The sequence below is a fragment of the Antechinus flavipes genome, chromosome 3 (assembly GCF_016432865.1).
Source record: "Antechinus flavipes isolate AdamAnt ecotype Samford, QLD, Australia chromosome 3, AdamAnt_v2, whole genome shotgun sequence".
Taxonomy (NCBI): Eukaryota; Metazoa; Chordata; class Mammalia; order Dasyuromorphia; family Dasyuridae; genus Antechinus; species Antechinus flavipes.
Genome location: NC_067400.1, coordinates 631,508,883 through 631,532,162, shown reverse-complemented (window position 1 = coordinate 631,532,162; position 23,280 = coordinate 631,508,883). Strand labels below are relative to the sequence as shown.

The window sequence follows — 23,280 nt, the reverse complement described above, 5'->3', positions numbered from 1 at the left end:
CTAATTTTCAGGAAGTTTGTTGCTAAAACGAGACTTTTTACCCCTTGTATATTTATGCTTAATTATGAAATCTTTGGATGAAAGAATGTGAATGTTAGTCACTTTATTTGCATAATTCCAAACTGCTTTCCAAAATGGGTGTACTGCCCCACAGCTTCACCAGCAATACATGGATATCCCAATCTTCCAAATCTCTCAAACATTGTTTACTGGCGATTTTTTGTCTATAATCTTAACAAGATGCAAGGTGAGGAATGAAACCTTAAAGATGTTTTAATTCCTATTTATCTTATCATTAGCAATTTGAATGTTCTTTCATATAGCTGTTAATATTTTGAAATTCTTTTGAAAATCTTTTCTTTATATTTTTTCATCACATCTATTCAGTAGTGGCTACTGATCACATATATACATACATATTGTTAATTATACATATTTCTTGAATACCAAAGACATCTGAGAAAATTTCTCTTTTCCCATTTAACCACTTCCTTTCTTACCCTAGGTAAATTAATTTTGTCTATGCAGAAGTTTTCAATTTTACAGAGTTATCTATTTTATCTTTTGTAATTGCCTCTACCCCTTCTTTGATTCGGAATACATCTTCTACATATAGTGAGAGGTATATAACCTGCTTCTCTGCTAAGTATTTTATAGTAAAATGTTGTAAAAAAAAAAAATGACCTAAATTTAATTTCTCCAAGACAGTTTTCCAATTTTCCTGTTAGCTTCTATGAAATATGGAATCCTTTCCTAAGCAATTTGTATTTCCCGTTGTGTTTATTTAACACTGTTTTTGAGTTCCATTTTACTGAATCATTTCTGATTCTGATTCTCCCTTATATCTTTTATACCATCTGTTCTACTGCTGTTTTTATATTTTTTAATCAATACCATATGTTTTTTGATAAATTTCACTTCTCAATATCATCTAAAGTCTAGGAGTATTTTACCCCCTTCATACCTTCCTCATTTGATCATGTTTTTTAAATTAATTTTATTGTCAAATTCTGTAAAGATTCTCTTTAGTAATTTGATTGATTCAGTACTAAAACTGCCCACTCCATTTGGTAGTAGTCATTTTTATAAAATTGGCCTGGCCCAGACATGGGCACTGAATATTGCTCCAGCATCTTAATTTATTCAGTATTTCTTTTAGGATGATTTTGAAATAGAAATTATGCAAGGCTTTTTTGGTAACTTTTGGTAAATTGATCCCCAGATACTTTATGCATTTTGTTATTACATTAAATGAAATTTCTTTTTTTTTGTCATTGTCTCCTGAATTTCATTATTATATAGAAATACAGTCGATTTTTGAGAGTTTATATTGTAACGAGTCAAAATGACTGTCCCAGTATCTTGAATAATTCCCTAAGATTTTCCAAGTCTCCTGTCATAAAATCTACAAAGAGGGATAATTTAATTCCATGTACCTGTCTTTGCAACTTCAAATTCTATCTCTTGTTTTATTACAGTTACTAGCATTTTCAGAATTATATCCAGTAGATGTAACATTGAGAATGGACATCCTTGTTTAATAAAATATTTATTTTAAAATGCTTGTGTAACCTTATTGCATATTTTTTTCTTTTGGTTATTGATGCTCTTCATATTTAAAAGATTATAATATTTCATCATATCAAAAAGTCTGTAAATATACCTTATAGAGGGTTTTTTTTAGCATCAAAAATTTTGTACTTTGTCAAAGGCATTTTCTGTACCTATTGATAATTATGTTAATTTTGATGTTTTTGTTTTTAATATGATTAAGAGCAATTGTTCCCGTAATGTTAACATTTTCCTTATATTACTTATAAACCCAGTTTGGTCTAATAAATGTTCACTTATCTAACAATATGCAGTCTTTTAAACAGGATTTTATCTAAAATTTCTGAATATTCATTAAAAATATTTATTAATTATATTGGCTTGTAATTCTTTTTCTGGATTTCATTCTTCTCTGCTTTTATCCTACTTTTTTTATGTAAATAAAGCTTTTTATTTTCCAAACATATGCACAGATAATCTGATAACATTGACCCTTACATAGCCTTGTTTTTCAGATTTTCTCCTCCTTCTCCCCACCCTCTCCCCTAGATGGCAAGCAATCCAATATATGTTAAACATGTTAAAATATATATTAAATCCAATATATATAAACATATTTATACAATTCCCTTGCTACACAAGAAAAATCAGGTCAAAAAATAAAGTGAGTAAGAAAACCAAATGCAAACAAACAACAACAGAAAGAGTGAAAATGCTACATTGTGATCCTCACTCAGTTCCCACAGTTCTCTCTCTGGGTGTCAATGGCTCTCTTCATCACAAGACCATTGGAACTGGTCTAAATCATCTCATTGTTGAAAAGAGTCACGTCCAACAGAATTGATCATCATATAAATCTTGTGTTGCCATGTACAATGATCTCCTGGTTCTGTTCATTTCACTCAGCATCAGTTCATGTAAGTCTCTCCAGGTCTCCATGAAATTATCCTGCTCTTCATTTCTTACAGAACAATAATATCCCATAGCATTCATATACCATAATTTATTCAACCATTTTCCAACTGATGGGCATCCACTCACTTTCCAGTTTTTTGCCATTATAAAAAGGGCTGCCACAATCATTTTTGCACATAAAGGTTCCTTTCCCTCTTTTAAGATCTTTTTGGGATATAAGTAAGCCCAGTAGTAATAATGCTGTATCAAAGGGTATGCACAGTTTGACAACTTTTTGAGCACAGTTCCAAATTGCTCTTTAGAATGGCTGGATGCATTCACAATTTCACCAACAATGTATCAGTGTCCCAGTTTTCCCACATCCCCTTCAACATTTGCCATTATCTTTTTCTGTCATCTTAGCCAATCTGAGAGGTACGTAGCAGTATCTCAGAATTGTTTTAATTTGCATTTCTCTGATCAATAATGCTGATTTAGAGCACCTTTTCATATGACTAGAAATAGTTTTAATTTCTTCATCTGAAAACTGTTCATATCCTCTGACCATTAATCAATTGGAGAATGGCTTGACTTCTTATAAATTTGAGTCAATTTTCTATATATTTTAGAAATGAGGCCTTTATTAGAACCCTAAAATGTAAAAATTATTTCCCAATTTATTGCTTCCCTTCTGATTTGTCTGCATTAGTTTTGTTTGGATAAAAACTTTTTAACTTAATTTAATCAAAATCATCTATCTGGTATTCAATTTTGAGTTCCAGTTCTTTGTTAGACACAAATTCCTCCCTTCTCCACAGATCTGAGAGGTAACTATCCTGTTTCTCTAATTTGCTTATGTCATTCTTTATGTTTAAATCATGAACCCATTTAGATCTTATGTATGTGGTGTTAGATGTGGGTCGAGGCCTAATTTTTTCCATACTAGTTTCCAATTTTCCCTGGAGTTTTTGTCAGATAGTGAGTTCTTATCCTGAAAGCTGGGTTGTCTTAGTTCTAATTTTTGTCTCATGAAATGATTCTGATAGAGTGCTAATCCCCCTTTTTAAAGAATAATCTATATATTATGGGTATTAATTCCAGTAGATTCCTTTTTTTTTTTTTTGCCCAGGGTCACGTAGCTAGTAAATGAGAATCCAGGGCCACTGCTCAATCCACCATGACCTTTGTACTTTGTTTAAAAATTTGATAAGAGTTCTACTCCTATCAGAAAATATTTTTCCATTAATAACAACTTTGTAGCCAGTTATAATTCTGAGACTTAATTATATAATGTATAGAGCAAGAGTTGTATCACTTTGCATATTCTATATATTTGAAGTTATTTCTTTTTTGTGTGTTGTTATCACATGATTATGTTTAAGGGGTTATATATAGTTATGCTTATTATTTCAGTTTTGTTGTGATTTCACTTTGCTCATTTGATATTTTCTTTAATTTTTTTCCTTCCTATTTTTAATCAGATTGGATAAAGCTTTCTCGATTTTATTAGTGTTTTTTAAAAACTGGGTTATAGTTTTATTTATGTTTATTTTCAATCTATTTCTTCTTTGATTTTTAATATCTCCTTTAATTTTCTTTGTTGGCTTTCTCATTGTTAAACATATATTCAGTTAATTAAACTTTTTTTTTTTTGGCATTACTTCATTAATATTATAGACAGAACCAAATGAATACTTAACAATGAAATGCTAAATTACAAGTGTGTCAAAGAACAAATTATATTAAAAGCAATAATATGAAAGAAAAATGATAATGAAGTAACACCAAGATTTCAGTAGTAGCTCAAAATGTCCTCAGAACATCTATTCAAAAAACAAAATTAGCAAGTTAGGGGGAAAAAATGTTTTTTATTGTGACTTCCCTAAATCCTCCCTTCTGAAAGCCTAACCAAATATCACAATCCCCTTCCCTTCTGCCTTTTGGTATTCCCTTTCCACAGTGGGAGTTTCCTCTCCCACTCCTCTGACCTCCCAAAGATCACCAAAACTTTATTCTTACCTATAATCAAGATTCCTTCGAGCATTGTTTCCAATGGCCCCTTCAATCATTCTGTCCTAGATCACCACTTCCAGAACTGCCTCCTATCTCCACAAACTCAATAAGCTCTCTTTTCTGAGCCTTTGGAAATAACCTCCCAGCATTCTCCCTTCTCTTCCCAAAAAAGACATTGAGGAAGATTTTAATTATCTGAATCTGGTTAGAACACAGATTCAACCTTCACATGGGAACCATGGGGAATTCATTCTTTTTACCAACAGAAGCTCCGGGAGAGTCTGAATCACCTAGGGAAGGACTCTGAAGCTAAGAAACTTCTGTCAGAAGGAGGTAAGGGCCTAATTGCTGTATTAGAAGGATCTGGTCAGCCCTGCACTCAATTAGGCAATTTAATCCACCCTGGATACTGAAAGCCCACTCCTCTGAAACAATTCTCCAGGCAAGCATCTTCCACTTTGGGATCTCCTCAGAAATAAATCTTGGACACACCCAAGGCACATTATAAACCAGAAGAGACTGTAATTCAAATATTCTTAAATTAACAATAAGCTCGGTGAGGAAGGCAAGATGAGATAAAAAGACCACAACTAGATAGAAATGATTAATCTGCCAAATAGGATTTACAACATGTATTAATGCAGAAAGAAACCTGCCTTGCAGAAAGGCCCTCAAAACTACTGAAGATATCACTAGAAACAGCCAAGGCTCCTGACATCACCTAATCCTGTCATTTACACAGACTAAAGGATCAGGAGATCTGGAAGGAGTATTGCCATAAAATAGCTGTTATCTGAAGATCCTATTAATGGCAGAGTAGAAACTGAGCTTTGGGCAGGTAGGTTCAGGAAAAACTGAAGGAATAATTTCTAATGAATTTCATGAGTTCAGGTTATTTACTGTTAACCATCTCACCTTTGTCTCTGAAAGAGACCTTTCATTGACTGAAATGAAGGACTGTGGGAGAATATTGCACTCTGTACTCCTTAAGAATTTCAGTGTTTAGAAATATTGGAGAAAGAGCAAAGAACAAGCAGGGATTGAATATCCCAGTATATACTAAACCTCGGCATGCCTCAATAATTTTTTTATCTGTAAAATGAGGATTATACCCAGCAGCAAGAAATAGAAAGAGAAGTTCCATTTAAAATAACTGTAGGCAATATGAAATATTTGGGAGTCTACCTGCCAAGACAAATCCAGGAACTTATATGAACACAATTACAAAACACTTTTCACACAAATAAAGTCAGATCTAAACTGGAAAAATATCAATTACTTATGGGCAGTCTGAGCTAATATAACAACAATGACAATTCTACCTAAATTAATTTGGTTACTGAGTGCCATATCAAACTACCAAAAAACTTATTTTATAGAGCTAGAAAATATAACAAAATTCTTCTGGAAGAATAAAAGGTCAAGAATATCAATGGAATTATTTTTTTTTAAATATGAAGGAAGATGGTCTAGCCATACCAGATTCAAACTATATCATAAAGTGGTTATCATCAAAACTATCTGGTCCTGGCTAATAGAGTTGTAGATGAAGTAGAACAGGTTAAGTACACAAGACACAGTAGTAAATGAACATAGTAATCTACTACTGGTAATTCCAAAGATTCCAGATTCCAGAATAAAAACTATGACAAAAACTATTCAAAAAACTGGAAAATAATATGGCAGAAACTAGGAGAATATCATCTCATACCATATACCAAAATAAGGTCAAAACGGGTACATGCTTTAAACCTAAAGGGTGATACCATAAGCAAATGAGGACAGTAAATAGTTAACCTGTCAGATTCATGAAGAAAGACTTTGACTAAATAAGAGATAAAGACCATTATAAAAGGCAAAATGGATAATTTTAATCATATTAAATTTAAAAGGTCTTATACAAACCAAGCCAATGAAACCAAGATTAAAAGGAAAGCAGAAACCTGGGAAATAATTTTTTCAGCAAGTGTTTCTGATAAAGTTTTTGAGTATACAGTAGATTGATTCAAATTTATGAGTGTTATTCCCCAAATGACAAATATGAACAGGCAGTTTTCAGACAAAGAAACTAAAACTCCCCATAGTCATATGAAAAAACTCTCCAAATCACCATATACCTATCAGATTGGCTAATATGACTGAAAAATAAAATAATAAATGTTGGAGGTGTGGGAAGATTGGAACACTAACACTCTGTCAGATCCAACCATTCTAGAGAGCAATTTGGAACTATGTCCAAAGAGCAATCAAAACATACATACCTTTCGATCTAGCAATACCATTAATAGATCTGTATCCAAGAGATCATAAAAAAAGGGGGGGAAGGCCCACATATACAAAAATATTCTTAGCATTTTTTTAATGGTGGCAAAGAAATGGAAATTGAGGGGATGCTCATCAGTTGGGAATGGCTGAATAAACTGTGGAATACAAACATAATGGAATTCTATTGTGCCCTAAGAAATGATGAGGAGGCAGATTTCAGAAAAACCTGAAGAGTTACATGAACTGATGGTGAGTAAAGTGAGAAGAACCAAGAGATCACTATATACAGTAACAGCATGTGATGATTGACTATAATAGACTTGGCTCTGCTCAGCAATACAAGACAATTCCAAGAGTCATGATGGAAAATGCTAAAATCCAGACAAAGAAATGAGGGAGTTTGAATGAAGATTGAAGCATAATACTATTTTCACTTTCTTTGTTTTTTCACATTTTTCCCCTTGTTCTATTTCTTCTTTCACATGACTAATGGAAATGTTTACATGACTGGATATCTGTAACTTATATTAAATTGCTTCTCATCCTGAGGAGGAGGGAAAAGAGGGAAACTCAAAATCTTTAAGTTTTTTAAAGTTTAAAAAAATTTTTAAATGAATGTTGAAAATAAGATATACATGTAATTAGAAAAAAATACTATTCTTTTTAAAATGAGGATGATAAGAATAGCCTTTTAGCATCTGTTAGGAGGATCAAATGAGATTATGATGATAAACCACTTACTATAATGCCTAGCACAGAGTAAGTGGAATATAAAGATTAGCTATTATTATCATTATTCCTAGTATTACTATACTGCTATTACTATTACTATAGGTATGTAGTATGGAAAGAATCCATAGATCACTGCCAGAAAGAAACTCCAAAAAATGAAAATTCACATGACCATCATATCCAAATAAAGAAATAATTTAAACATTGAGGAGTCACTGTCAGGATCTCACATGATTTAGCAGCCATCACTAGAAAGAAGCAGAGAACTCGGAATACTCTAGAAGGATATTGGCTTACAACCAAAAATAATCCTCCAAAAATAAGTATAAATTCCACAAATGGAACAGGTGCCCCTTTAATGATAGCGAAGGCTTCCAACCATTCCTGATAAAAAGACCAGGGCAACAGAAACTTTGAAGTTCAAAGACAAGTCAAAAAAAAAAAAAAAAAAAAAAACCATAACAAGGAAACTACACACCAAAAATCATTAAAGTCTAAACACGAATAAATATGGGGAGATGATATACCTAGCGCTTTGAAACTTTTCATCAGAAGTGATAAGAGTATGTTAAAGATCAGGGAGTAGGTCTGTTAAAGTCTGATCACCTTAAAAGAGTGAAAAGGGAAGAGGAATAGATAGTGACAGGGGAGCAGAGGAAGGTTGGAGGAAGTTATCTCATCAAAGTGAGATGTGTAAGTAAAAGTCTATTCAAAAAGGAGGACCCTGTGGGGGAAACAAGTGGCATTTAAATATCTCATCTAAACTGATCAAAGGAAAGATCCCACACATTCACAGAAAGACAAAGATCTGGGTACATACATACGTCACATTAATCCGGAAACATAAGGAAAAGATAGAAGAGGGAATGAGAAGGTAAACTAAAGAAGGAATTCAGCTTAACCACAACAATTTAAATGATGCTCAAAAATGTTTGTTTTTTTTCAGAGATGAGGAATTAGAAACTGAGAAAATTCTCATCAATTGAATAGTTGGCAAGCAAAAGTATATAAATTTGATGGAATATAACTATTTTAAGAAAATATTAAGGGGATAGTTTCACTGGAACTTGGGAGCTTGTGATAACTAATAAAGTACAGTGAGCAGAACCAGTGTAAGGAAAAAAAAAAAAACTCTAACTAAAGACCTGATTAACATCACAATGAATCACAATTCCAGAGGATAAGTATGAAATGGGCTCCCTACCACCAGATAAGAGGTGACAAACCCTAGTGCAGAGCAAGATTTTTTGGACATGGACAATGCAGAAATATTGTCCTTAATTATACGTAAGGGTATTGGGGTCTTTTTCTTTTCTCAATTTGATGTGAGTGAAAGGGGGAAAGGGAATTTTTGCCTATTAAAAAAATTAAAACATAAGGAAATACACTTGGGCAGTTTTTACACCTGTGGCTACAACTTGGTCTGAGATCATTTTTTTAAGAAACAGATAATTCTAACTATATAAAAATAAAATTGATGAAGATCAAATTAGAAGAGAAACTGAAGCATACAGAATGTATCAAGTATTATGTGGAAAACAACCAAGAAAAATCATTTACATCTAAAGAACTACCCCCATGTGTTCCCAGAACCACTGCCAACAGATGAGTACTGAAGGGCCTGAAAATTTACCAAAGTCCTGACAAATGAAAACATGCTCCAAAGCCCTGATAAGAGAACATCACATTAAGATAATTTCAGCATTTCTTCACATGCCTTCAAAATTGGTGAAAATAATAAAAAGGAAACTATCAATATTTGATTTTTTTAATTTTAAAATTCACAAACATGAAAAAAAATGAACATTTTCGATGCCATCCAATGGGGGAAGGGGAGGGGAAGGCTGCACGTTAAACAATTTCTAATATGGATAGCTTGATTTGCCAATTGAGTAATTTGAAAATTCAACATACTTTTGGAGCAGTCCTCTTTGCTTCTAGCTTTCCTTCTGTTCTACGGAAAATCCATATCTATTTTCTGCCAAACTACTTTCCAGTGTTCCCAGCATTCTGTAGGGGTCGGTAAGTCCTAGCCCAATAGTAAGGATCTTTAATCAAGCATAAAGTTACTATATTCATCTTCTTCTGGATATTACACGCCTGATCAATTTCTCAAGATCTTTATTTCTAAGCAGGAAAGGATAGTTTGGATGATTATTGCATTCTTGTACACTTTCTGATTTGGTCCTGCACCTCCTCCTGGGATATGGGAAGAGGCTGTGGGAAAGACACATATAATTGTACTTGAGATGAGAACACATCTTTAGAATTGGAAGGGGCTATAGAAGCTGGGACCAATCCCATTTTAGAGACGAATAAAGTAAGGCACAGAGAGGTCATTCCTCGCCCAGAGTTATAGAGCCAGGGAGCATCTGATTCTAAGCCTAGTGTGCTATATATCACAATTAATGCCTTTCACTGCTCTGCTATGAATGTCAATTTGCATTAAAGGAAGTGACTAAATGGTCCATGTTTAACTGACTGCTATGAGACGTGACCCAAGTATTAATAATCATTAAAAAGCTAGCATTTCCATAGCAATTTATCTTGCAAAGCATTTTACAAATAGTGTCTTATTCAGTCTTCCCATCAACCTTTAAGAGGTAGATGTTCTTATCGCCATTTTACAAATGGGGAAATTCAGGGAGGAACAGGTTGAGGGACTTGCCCAGGTTCACGCAACTAGTAAGTGTCAGAAGCAATCTGAAATCAGGTCTACAGGCTCCAGACCCAGGTCTATAGCTAGCGTGCCCCCAAGCAGCTTAAAGAAAATGTTATAGAAATAAATGTCTAACAGTCAGCAAAATGTTTACATGAGGACTTTTTGTGCCAACAAACAGGAAACATAGTGAAGTCCAATTAATTGGTAAATGGCCAAAAAAGCTACAGTACATGAATGCCACGAACTATTGAGAAGTAGTGACAAACATCAGGGTTTCAGAGAAAAATTCACTACATTTATAGGGCTTTATTCACAGTATGAAATTTGGGATGTTTAATGAGGTCTCTTATTTTGGGAGGTCTGAAGAAGTCTGTGCTGCAGCAAGAAATGTTCTCTTGTTAATTAGATATATAAATTTTATCTCTAACATGATTTCTTTCCCAAAGTACAGTCAAGTATCAACTCTAAGAGAAGAAACGCCTTTCCACAATCAATGTTTTTAGACACCTTCATTTCACTGTGAATATTCTGCGGTCTTCTGGTCTTCCGGAGAAAAGCTTGCTTTCCTTGACGATATTCACGAGTCATCTCTCCATCAGGAATCCTCTGATGTAAAGGAAGAGATAATCTCCGGTCTGAGTCCATACAGCACTTCTCCTCAGAAGGCTTTGTTCTCATTTTTGAACACGCTCTAATTTTCATTTCAGTGCCTTTCCTCATTCATTATAGTGAAAAGATTTCTATCGACTATAAATTCACTGATGGGAAATATGGGATGACAGTTACCTGAAGGCTTTACAACACTGGTTATATTCCTAAAATTTCTCTTCAGTGTGTACTCTCTAATGCAAGCAAGACTGAAACTCAAAGGAAAAGTCTTTTTAGAATGATTACATTAATAAGGTTTCTCTCTAGTGTGGATTCTCTGATGGACAGCAAGACCAGAGCGATATCTGAAAGCTTTTCCACACTGATTACATTTATAAGGTTTCTCTCCAGTGTGGATTCTCAGATGCGCAGCAAGATTGGAGTTACACTGGAAAGCCTTTCCACACTGATTACATTCGTAAGGTTTCTCTCCGGTGTGGATTCTCTGATGTATAGTAAGACTGGAACTGCTTTGGAAAGCCTTTCCACAATGACTACATTCAAAAGGTTTCTCTCCTGTGTGTATTCTCTGGTGAGCAGCAAGATGGGAGCTGTATTTAAAAGATTTTCCACATTGATCGCATTCGTAAGGTTTCTCTCCAGTGTGGATTCTCTGATGGATATCAAGTTTGGAACTCTTTTTGAAACCCTTTCCACACTGATTACATTCATAAGGTTTTGCTATAGTGTGGATTCTCTGATGAGCAGCAAGACTGGAGCTGCATCGGAAAGCCTTTCCACACTGATTGCATTTATAAGGTCTCTCTCCAGTGTGAACTCTTACATGTTTAGCAAGACTGGAGCTGCACTGGAAAGCCTTTCCACACTGATTACATTTATAAGGTTTCTCTCCTGTGTGCATTCTCTGATGTGTAGCAAGACCAGAACGGAACCTGAAAGCCTTTCCACACTGATTGCATTCATAAGGCTTCTCTCCACTGTGGATTCTCTGATGTGTACCAAGATGGGAACTCTGGGTGAAAGCCTTCCCACACTGATGACATTCATAAGGCTTCTCTCCAGTGTGGATTCTCTGATGGGAAGCGAGACGGGAGCTGCTTTGGAAAGCCTTTCCACACTGATTACATTCAAAAGGTTTCTCTCCAGTGTGGATTCTCTGATGGGAGGCAAGACCAGAACGGAATCTGAAAGCTTTTCTACACTGAGTACATTCGTAAGGTTTCTCCCCGGTGTGAATTCTCTGATGGGCACCGAGATGGGAGCTCTGGGTGAAGGCCTTTCCACACTGACTACATTCATATGGTTTCTCTCCAGTGTGGATTCTCTGATGGGAAGAAAGGCGAGAGCTGCTTTGGAAAGCTTTTCCACAATGGATACATTTATAGGGTCTCTCTCCACTGTGAATTCTCAGATGACCAATGAGGAGCGCTCGGTAGTGGAAGGCCTTCCCACACTGATTACACACATAAGGTTTCTCCCCTGTATGAACTCTCTGATGGCTAATAAGGAGGGATTTGTAGCTGAAGCTCTTCCCACATTCGTTACATTTATAAGGCTTTTTTTCAGTATGAATCTTCTGATGTCTAACAAGATCTGGGTTCCAATAAAAGCTCTTCCCACACTGATTACAGGCAAATGTTTTCATTCCAGGAGGAAAAGTAGGATGGTAAGGAAGAGATGAGAAGGTTGTTGTGGCTTCCTCATTACTGTCATGAGATTTCTTTCGAATGTGATTCTTCTGATGATTGATGATCTTAGGGTTCTGGCTAAAGGTCTTTCTTCCTTCATTGCCTACATGAAGCTTTTTGCCAGTATAACGTTTCTGATGTTTAACCGGGTCGGAATTCAAGCCCAAGGGCTTTTTCCATTGACTACCTTGATAGATTTGCATTTCAGGAAGATTCTCATGAGACTGAATAAGCTCTACCTGTTCAGTAAAGCATTCTCTATATATACCGTACTGAAAACAGTCATTCCTTGGGGTCAATGTCTTACATTGATTTACGACCGAATATTGTGTCAAACTCTTTCCAACTTCATCAAATTCACAGGGATTCTTTGGATTTTTATCTACCTTGATATCAGAGTCAGAGATTTCTATAAAACTGAAGTCACAGGGACCAATACTCATCAATCTCTGCTGGCCAGATTCTCCAACAGAAATGCTCAGGTTTGCAGGGATCTCATTCACTTCAAAGCTGGCCACTGAATCTGAAGAAACAAACAAACAAATATAGATAGATATAGACACACACAGATATACTCATACCCTCTTGCCTCAGATAAAAGAAAGGCAACTGATTTTTCTTTTTCCCCAGTCAAAAAGAAAGTTTTACAAGGTAAATAAGCACAAGCTATCATTTGAAAATGCCATTAGCTCTCAAATGGCTTACAAAGAGCTTCACATACACTGACTCTGGATCTTCACAACAGACCTACAATACAGGGAGAACAAAATTCTTATAAAACTCTTCAAACTCAGTTCACAAGCTCAGGATGGCTGAGGGACAAGCCCCAGATCTTTCAAACAAAGGAAAGAGAAAATCTCTTTCCTTCCTTACAGCAATAACCAGTTCCCCTGGAAAGTCTCTGAGGCATTATGACTTGCACGTCCCAACTTCATAGCACAGGCCATGAGCTGAGAATGACTGAGTGACCTGAGCCAAATCTCTGCAGCTGTGAATAGAACTCACTGATGAGATGAGCTCCTTCCACAGTACTAGATGGACTTTCCCGATTGCAATTTAAGTTTTACTTTTTGTCAATCTCAGGCAATATTTCTGCTTTTGTGTAGGGATCACTGCTTATGCACTATAGCACAGTCATTCTTTGTGAATTTTATATGGTAAGCTGAGAAACAGATCTATTCTTTTTAACTGTCATGTAATCATATTCAAATATAGTCAACTTTTCTTGTAATCTATTGAGACCAATACATACTTTGCATTTGTTGTACATTTAATAAATGTTCACCTCATTTCATTATCTATTAAACCATTAAGCACAATAATTACCCCAGTAAATCCTTTACATCTAATTTTTGTTGTTGTTGTTTCCAAATCTGGGACCACAACATGTCTGGCAACCATTTTTTCCTATTCTTCTCAGACACAATAGATTGGTTTTGGCCTATTAATTTTTCAGGATAGCTATTATCCACATGTTTTTCAAAAACTTTATCTTCAGATCCCCAAATGTTCAGGCTTCCAGCGGTCTTGGTATTCATGCAACATCAACTCTGTCTACTTCTGACTAAGGATAACAAATTCTTTCCATTTCTCAACTTGACATCAAATTGTTTCCAAACCGCTGGAAAGTTTTCACATACAAGTGAAACTCGATTCCTAACGAACGGTCAGTGTGCTCACATCTGTACCAGAGTGTTGCCTCGTTCTAAGGTTAACTTATAATCTCATCTCATCAACGCTGCAATGACCACATCAAGCTAATGTCTGTGTTTTTCCAGTACAGAAGGCGAACTCTGAAAAACATGGATCACTAAGACTGCACATTACAACCATCTTGGAACCATCATGGACCATCACACACATGCTACAGATAGAAACCTCACCTTGCCAATCATTGCAACATTAAAGCCAATTTCTGATTGAACTTATTTTCTATTTATGTTACTCATTTTCTAATCTAGAGGATGTTCAAGGGAATTGGTTGGCAACCCAGGTCAGACTTTTCAAGAGAATATAGCCAGTGTGTCAATGGTAGCAAGAAGTCTGAAAAGATCTTTATCTTACAAAGGTTGTTTTATCCATTTAATATACTGCTTGTCATTTGGACTCGTTTGGGGAATGAAAACAAAAACTGAATTTCAATCCCTCAACAAGAAAGATTACAAAACTTTCTTATGTTTTCTACCTTGAGCATCTGTGAGGGGGGAACATTTCCACTATATTCTGATTATCAATCCAAAGCCAACTGGCAGCACACTGGATACAGAGTTGGGCTTGGCCATCACAAAACTTTGTATTTGAGTTCTATGTTGGGTAATTGGTAGCACTGCTACCTTAAGCAAATCATAACCTCCACTGCCTCTGTTTTCTCAGAGAAAATAACAACTTAAGTATTGTTGGGAGGATCAAAATAAGAAAATATCTATAAAACACGTAGCCGGAAATGATACAAAGGCAAAAAATACTGAAGCGGAGTAGTTTCTTCTCCCTTTTATCACACAGTCAGTAAGTGTCTGAGGTCAGATGTGGAGTCAGGAAGATGAGTCTTCTGACTCCAGACCTGGCATTCTGTCAGAGTCACCCAGCTGCCATAAGATCTTTGCAACAACCAAAAGCAGTTATAATTCTGAGTTGGGAAAATCTCTTTCCTCTTTCTGTGAACCTTTAGTGGTTATTGTGTAGTCACAAAGTAGGCTAAGTTGGGGGTCACAGTTCTAAAACATATTATAGAAGGCCATCCTTCCCCTTTTATGCTTTATGAGGCCTTGTATCAATGACTGGCAAGGTGAATCTCGATTTGCAGAATGTGTGTGTTGGTCCATGATGGCTCCAAGATGGTCTGTAACATGCAGTCCTAGTGATCATGTTTTTTCAAGAGTCTGTCTTCTGTCCTGGAAGAGCACAAACATGAGCAACTCTGTATACCTATGACTATTGACACACTAGAAATCTCTAGTCAGTCACTGGTTTCTACTGCATTTTTCTACTTTTCTCTGTTTTAACCCATGACTTCATCCCATTCACATTTTATTTATTATGAGAATTCATTATATTTTCTCCTTGATCCTCTGATCTTTCCACTTTGCCTCTGCCTCCATCCTTAGAAATAAAAACCACGTGGGGGGAGGGAAAGGGAGCAACACCAGAAATTAATCAGTGAAATGGCCTGATCTCCACTTATCTTATATCCATCCCCGTTTCAGTCCCGGATGGATGGCTGGAACACTGTTCTAAAAGCTTCCTACCCTTTCACCTCCCCTCCCTGAAACTTCTTCTTTAGTACAAAGTTATTTTACACCATGAGGTGGCCCGATGGACAGAGAATTATGCCTGCAATTATGTCAGGAAAGACTGACTAGAACTCCAGACTCAGGCACTTATTATCTGTGTGCCATTGGACAAGTCCCAGTGTTTGCTTGTTACCTCCATCTTATTATCTCTAAAAGGAGCATAATAGTACTTACCTCCTGGGTGGCAGAAAAAAGTGGACATTTACCAAGAGCTCTCTCATCTCCCCTAAATCAGATACCTTCTTTTCCTCCATTGCTCTGGTTTGACATAGCCATGGCAAATATCTTTTACATGAATAACAATCCCAATCTATTCCAGCTTCTTAACTCCTGTGTCATCCCCTATTTTTTCTCTCATTTATTGGTTCCTCTCCTCCTGACATAAATAAAATCATGTCTTCTTGATCTTCACAAAAGCTTCACTCAGTCCATTTAAACTCACGATTTACTGACTTCTATTTTTCCTTCTCTTTGTGGCTAACTGCCCAGAGAAGGCCATCCACAAGTGGTGTTTCCAACCCTTTCCTCTGACTCTCTTCAAAACTTTGTACTCTAGCTTCCCACTCCATTGTCCAACTGAAACTGTTCTCTGTAAAGTTAACAATAATCTCCTAATTTCTTCATCCATTTGTCTTTTTTTTTTTTCTTTTTTCTAAGATTGATCACTGGCTCTCTTCTCTCTAGGTTTTGTTAAGAATACTCTCTTCCGGTTCTCCTCTTACAAAGTCCAAAGTCAAACTCATTATCTCTCCCCTCACCTTCTGATTTTCTTATTCTCTTTCCAATTACTCTCAGGGTACCACACTCTCATTATCCAGGCTCCTAGTCCAGCTGCCCTGCTCCCATCTCCCTAGTCTCCCCCTCCACATGTGCACTAGCCAGGGGGACAGACCTCCCCTTTGCTCCATCTCCCGACTCCATGTTTGCTCTGGCTGCCCCTCCTGTCATTCTAGCTTCCCTGAAGCTCCACCTAAAACCCCTCATTCAATGGTAAGTCTTCTCCCATTCTCCTTAGTGCCTTCCCTCTGCTGATTAACTCCAATTTCTCCTGGATGTGGTGGGTCCGTCCACAGCCATTTGCATGTCATGGTCCCCATCAGAGAATGAAATCCCTGAGAGCAGGGCTTGTCCCCTGCCTTTCTGTGTCATTAGTGCTTAGCACAGGTTTGGCTTATTAATAAATGCTTGTTAACGTGAAGAAAATCTAGGAAAAGCCCAAGCCTTTTGGGGATGATTTCAACAACCCCAAAGTTTCAAATAGTGACTTCTTATAGGATCATAGATTTCTCGGTGGAAGGGAATTGAAATACCATCGACTCCAAGCACTTAATTTTACAAATGGGGAAACTGAGGCTCAGAGGTTCAGTGACTTACCCCTGTATCTAAAAAAGGAATTTCAGGTCAGGTCTCCCTGTCTCCAAGGCTAGCCCTGACTTCACTGTAACACAGAAGTGCACCATGATAACAGCCCTCACGCAACTACTTTCTTCTCACTCACCTGGACAAAAGTTCCTTGGGCCTTTCCCCCCCAGAATCCATGGTGTTCCCCCTTCCTGGAAATGGGAGATCAAATCTTCTCTGGCACCTGGAAGCCCTAGGCATGGGGAATATGAGAGAGGATGAGGATGGAGAGAAATTTGTGATTTGGTCCTTTTTGGGGCAAAAAGCCACGTAAGCAAGGACAACAGTACAGTTCCCAGGACTCTTCCAGGATGATTTCCACGGTATTGATTGTTGGGCTTTGGATAGGCACTCACCAGTTCTTGCAACCAATTGGGAATCAGAAAATTCTGGTTCTGTTCAAGTCTATTTAGAAATTAGACACAGCTGGTAGCACAGTGGTAAGAGTCATGGCCCTTTAGTCAAGAAAATTTGATTCCAAATCCAGTCTCAGCCACCTCGTAAGTGGGTGCTTCTGGACTAAAATTATTTCATTTATATGTGCCTCAGTTTCCTTAATTGTAAACCAGGGACAATGACAGTAGCAAACTAGACATTGCGATGATCAAAAAGAGAAGATATTTATGTGCCTGACACATACTAAGTACATGATAAATGCTTAGACCCTTCCCTTCCTCTCCCACCAGCTGGCCTGGAATTGGAGGGAATAATGAAGAATAAGGATAAACTTCCTAGGCCGAGAAGAATTAGGAGCAAGGAGCCATCAATTTAGGCTTGATAATAACTTTTCAAAGTCTAAATAAACCCACTCTTGGCAGCTAGAAATCCCTTCACTGTCCATCTTCAAGAAAAAGCTGAGTGAGCAGTTTTTGGAAATTTTTGTGGACAAAATCCACGTCCGGTTAGAGGCTGAACTAGATAACCTTTGAGATCAACAAGACCGAGAATCTTTAATGAAGGTTTGAGTTTTGACCCAGAGCTATGTAAAATAGGAAAGAGACAATTCCAGGAGCATCAAGGGAAAGTACCAGCTTCCCATTACATAATTTAAAGACCTTGCAGGAGAAAACCAGGCAGCAGGAAGATCCAGGGGAGAAATCAGCACTTTTGCCTTTGGAGTAATTGATCAAGGCGCAAACTCAATATACGGAAGAGAGAAAAAAGACATTCCTTGGATGGCAAATTCAGAATTACCAAAGGAAACGGTCCTTACCCAGGAACAGCAGGTTCTGGACATTCTCCAGCATAACCTCCTTGTACAGCTCTTTCTGAGAATGGTCCAAGAGGCACCATTCTTCCTGGGTGAAGTCCACAGCCACATCCTTAAATGTCACCAAGTCCTAAACCATCAAATGTCACAAGATTTAGAGCTGAGACTTCAAAACGCATCAACTTACAGGAGGAAACTGAAGCACAGAAGGGATTTGTCCAAAACTCTTAGAACCTTTATGTGTCAGAAGCAACATTTGAAAACAGAGTCACTGAGTGCCCCAATGAAATACTGAAAAAAGCATTTTACATTTGAAATGAAAATCACTTTGGGATAATAAAAATTGAAGAAATATCTTCCTACGGAGTGTTTCTCCCTATGAAATCATGGAGGAGGTCTGTGCCCTATCGGTGAACTCCAGGAATTTTGGAAGAAAAAGAGAGAAGATGACATCAAATTCCTCATTGGAAGTGTCTTAAGTGAAAGAAAATTTGAAGAAGAATCTGTAAGAAGCTGGCAAGCTGGGGAGAAACTGTAATCCATGATCATTAAAGAGAAAGCAAAGAAAAAGCAATTATCGAACTAATTGCCTAAAAGGCTGAAACAGTCACAACTAGATGAAAGTCTGAAAAGAATTCTTAAGAGATAGTACTCTTAATCTGGGCTGAACTAGATGGTGTGGAACGGTTTCCAGCCAAGTGAAGAAGACCGATCTGTTGTTTTATTGAGGGCTTGAAGCAACACTAGGTATAATATGCCAAAGGCAAAACAGCTTCTGTCTTTGCTTGATGGTAACTTTCATTTGCTTATGGCATCTAATCCCTAATTTTTACATTTAGTTATTTATAGTAATATATTTAATACATAGAAATGAGGAACTATGCTAGGGACAGGACATGTATGAGCAACAAATTCTCTTTTAAAAAATCCCTAGACCTCTAGAACATTGGGCACCAAGAAAAAGAATTAATAGAATTAACTGAAAGACAAGAGTGGGCCACATTTGCAAATCCTTGGATACTTGGGAGGGGTCATCCATCTTTTCAACCTATTACATGTGGAACACGTGTTTGGCCACTGCACTTGGTGTTTGATGCTCTTCCATTTTGTTCTCTTCCATTTCTAATAGAATGATACAATTCACTTTTTCAGAGATTCGATTATTTTGGAGTCCCTCAAACTCATAACCTTACCTCTTGCCCCTTTAGTCAATAACTCTATTACTTGGTTCTATTTTTACCATTCTCTATAACGTAGATAAAATTCTGGACTCCTATCTCTTGCCCCTTGCCCTCTTAGTCAATAATTCTATTACTTAGTTTTATTTTTACTATTCTCTATAATGTGGGTAAAATTCTCTTTTCACTTTTTCCTCATTTGGATTTATTTGAAATTATCTGATTTATGTTGTTCAGTTGCATCTGACTCTGTGCCCACATGTGGGATTTTCTTGGCATTTTCTTGCCATTCTTCCTTTTCCAACTCATTTTATATGTCAGGAACTGAAGGAAAGCAGCTTATGAGGTGCCTTGACTAGGGTCACACAGTCACTGAGACCAGACTCATGGCCTCCTGCCACCAGAGCAGGTGCTCTATCCCCTGTGACATTTCCGAATGTCCCCAGGGACCATTTAAGCACTTATTATGCCCCATATTTAATCCTTAACTTCCTTTATCACTATTGCTGAATTTCTGAACAATCAGAGAATTGATTGGGTTTTTTTTCCACTTTTGGAGCTCCCCGTGAAGTTACAAACCTTTCCTTTACTTAAAGTGTCATGAGTCACGACCCTTCACTTCGGAGTATTATTCTTAGTATAGGCAATCATCTTTTGCTGATTAAAAATTGCTCTCTAATTCTCTAAATTACTCCCAATAGAAGTCACTCCCAAACTCCTTTTCTCTACCTCCCACATCCTTCCTTCACCCATGGGATGATGAGCCCATAAGGAATTCAGCTCACCTCTCTCCCTGATTTTTCTTACTCATCCTGTAAGGTCTCTTCAGCCTTGGCTCCCTCCCTCGCCTCCACATCGTCTGAGGAGAGCACTCTGGGACTTCTGATCCAATTTTCCACCCACGCAGGAGCTCCCATTCCCCAATCTCCCCTTTTCAGCTTTGTGTTCTGGGCTGACTTCCTCATTTACAGCCTAAACTCCTGAAGAAAACTGTCACTTTCTGTATCTGAATTCCCAGGGATTAGGAAAATGTCTGGCACACAGTAGGTGCTTAAATGCTTATTGATCCTTGATGACCCAAACACTCTCATCTAAACATCTTGTCTCTTCTTTTGTCTTGAAAATTGAGGGCGAGAAACTGAGCTACCTCTCCTCCCACTTTCCTTTCAGACATCTTGAAAGAACATCTAATAGACATCTTAAACTGAATTTATGTAAAATGCAACTCATCATCTTTCCCCCTAAAGTCACCCTCCCATCTGGACAACACATCCTCCCAGTACCCCAAACTCTTAGCCCAGGGGTCGGCCTTGACTCCCATATCTCCCCCTTATCCAACAACGGCCAGGTTACTTTTACACAACCTCCCCAGTTCTCCCCTTCTGTGCTGACACTGCAGCCGGCTTGGTGCAGGCCCCCATCACCTCACCCTGGACTCTTACAGCGGCTGGGGGGTCAGTCTGCTTCAGGAAACTCCTCACTCCCAGGCATTCCCCATTGGGCCAACAGAAGGAAGAGCCTGATTTCGGGCCCTCCCCATTACTCCCCAGCTCCGGAAACTCCGGTGGCTCCAGGCTCGGGCACAAAGGCTTCCTCCATCCAGCCCCTCATCAGCTACATATCACCCTCTTTTTCAGCCTTCTTATGCCTTTCTTCCCACCCCTGGGTCTCTTGGATCCAGTGAGCCTGGCCTCCTCTGGGCTCCAGAGCCATTCTCTATTCCCAACGTGGCTGGAACGCTCTCCCTCCTCATTCTGCCTCCTGGAGGTCCCACCTTCCGGAGAAGCCTTCTTAATTCTTAATCCTCCTTAATTCTCCCGGTTTTCCTTCAGTTAATTGTTTATTTACCCTGCCCAGTCATTACTTTGCACACATTTGTTTACATGCCTTTCATCCCAAAAGAGCCCAAGCTCCTTGAGCACAGGGGCTGTCTTTTGCTCCCCCCAACTCCGGGGATCAGCACAGTGTCTGGTACCTAGCAGGCCTGCGAGTAGTGATTGATTTATCCTCAAAAATAGTTTTTAGGTATGTTCCTATATCACCGTTCTTACAGAGAAGGAAACAAAGGCAGAGGTTTTAAGTGTATGTATCCTTTCAACAGCTTGCCCCATGCAGCTGCCTGGAAGTCCTTTTGGTCCCTTCTAGAAAAACTTCAGCCCCTTTTTCTTGTGGGGAAAGAAGAGGATTTTCCCATCCTCCCCACACCCGTCCCTTGGTACGGGAATCTCACGACTCAGGGAACAGAAACCTGGAATCAGGAAGATCCACATTCAAATATGGCCTCGCACACTTGCTAGCCGTGTGACCCTGGGCAAGACACTTAATCACGGTCCACCTCACTTTCCTCAACTGGGAAATAACATAAAAAGAGCTCCCACCTCATAGACCGGCCATAGGGGAATCTGGGAAACCAAATTGACTCCATTTTGTCTCGTAATTCTAGACCTTAAAGCCTGATGCCCTTAGACAGGAACTAAACGTTTCCTGGCCAACTTCTCCCAGCCCCAGATGACAAAGTGAAAATTCAGAGGGCTCAGGAAAGGTTATAGGAACTCATCTGAGCTCTGGGCTCTCCCTGCATCCCATCCCACCAAACCAGCCAAGGAACAGCCCTTAACAAATGCTAATCAGGCCATTGAGAAAGAAGTCTTTTCTTGGGTCAGGTAGAAAGCTGGAGGCTGGAGGCCTCCGGGAGTGGAAGCTGCCTCTTCCTTAGCTCAGCTTCACTCCCCAAAACAAATGTCCCTTTTTTCATTTTTCATGCTTTTTTTTGCAGAAGGATCCTACCTGACGTTCCCCAAAGTCTGCCGGGCAATGACTCCAGGAAGAAAGAATACACACGTATACAGAGATACATAAATGAATACACATGTGCTCTCGCAAACTAAAGGGCCCAAAGGTCCCATCATTAATAATGCCGCTCAGACTGTGGAGAAGTGGATAAAAAACTGCCCTGTCCCTGTCTGGCCGGAACCAGGGCTGCCTTATGCTGTCCCTACCCGGCCCGGACCATTCCGGCAGCAGGATCCAATGAGATTCTCCTTAAGTGGCTCAAGGCAGGAAGCAGAAGCCCCTTTCTGTTCTTTTTAACTTACTCCCCTCCTCCTCCTGACAGATACTGGACTTGGGCTGAGCCTTTAACCAAGATCCCCGCCCCATCCCCTCTCCCTGTGCCTTTGCCCCTATTCTCTCAGGTCCTCACCTGGGTCTCCCGGCTCCCCTCCCACCTCAGCTCTTCCTGGTCCCTGAAGGGGCCTCCCTGTGGGAGAGCCTCGGGGCTCCAGCGCAGAGAGCTTGTGTGGACACAGCTGCTCACACTCCCTCAGACCGGGATCTCCTCGGGAGCCAGCACTGATTCCCCCGCGCCCTTCCTTTGCCTCCCCAGCGGACTGACACAGGCCCGGGCACCCAGGAGCCACATTCTCCATGCTTACTGACTCCCCCTGAGAACTGGCAAAGAGGGGCAAAGAGGTGGGGCAGAGGCGGCAGGAAACGGCCAGAACCAGGGCAACTCCTGCCCTCTCTGACAGGAGGAAGCTTCCCGGGCTCTCCTGATCGTCCCCTGGGCTGACGCTGCTGAGCTCTGGGCAGGGGCCGCACTCACCTGGGACGAGGGTCTCTGGCTGCCAGGGGCCATGTCTCTGGTTCCGGGCTTGGGTCCTCTGCCAGCCGGGCTGGGGAGGAACAAGGATGGCAGGGGGAGGAAAGACTCTGTCTTTGCCCTCTCTTCCAAGGCTGGACCTACCTGGAATTACAGAGCTAGAGGTCTCAGAGAAGGTACGATGGC

The 23,280-nt window shown here is 38.8% G+C and overlaps 2 protein-coding genes across 4 annotated transcripts in view; both read right to left on the bottom strand.

Moving 5' to 3' along the window:
• Positions 1 to 23,280, bottom strand: part of LOC127556814 (zinc finger protein 74-like) — a 130,363-nt gene that overhangs the window by 47,447 nt on the left and 59,636 nt on the right. The window lies entirely within an intron of this gene.
• Positions 9,210 to 22,652, bottom strand: LOC127556809 (zinc finger protein 345-like). Its single transcript, XM_051990255.1, has 3 exons — positions 18,319 to 22,652; positions 17,203 to 17,298; positions 9,210 to 12,937 (listed from the first exon to the last, which is right to left on the bottom strand). Exons 1-3 carry the CDS (start codon positions 18,350 to 18,352, stop codon positions 11,013 to 11,015), a joined length of 2,055 nt encoding a protein of 684 aa, XP_051846215.1. The 5' UTR covers positions 18,353 to 22,652; the 3' UTR covers positions 9,210 to 11,012.

What these genes read in the sequence shown, in the direction of transcription:
- LOC127556809 (XM_051990255.1), bottom strand. Translation starts at nt 18,352, where the DNA reads ATGCTGGAGAATGTCCAGAACCTGCTGTTCCTGG. An exon ending in CCAGAACCTGCTGTTCCTGG is followed by an intron (nt 17,299 to 18,318) that starts GTAAGGACCGTT and finishes CCCCATGCCTAG; the next exon opens with GGCTTCCAGGTGCCAGAGAA. An exon ending in CCCAAGGAACTTTTGTCCAG is followed by an intron (nt 12,938 to 17,202) that starts GTGAGTGAGAAG and finishes TTGTTTCTTCAG; the next exon opens with ATTCAGTGGCCAGCTTTGAA.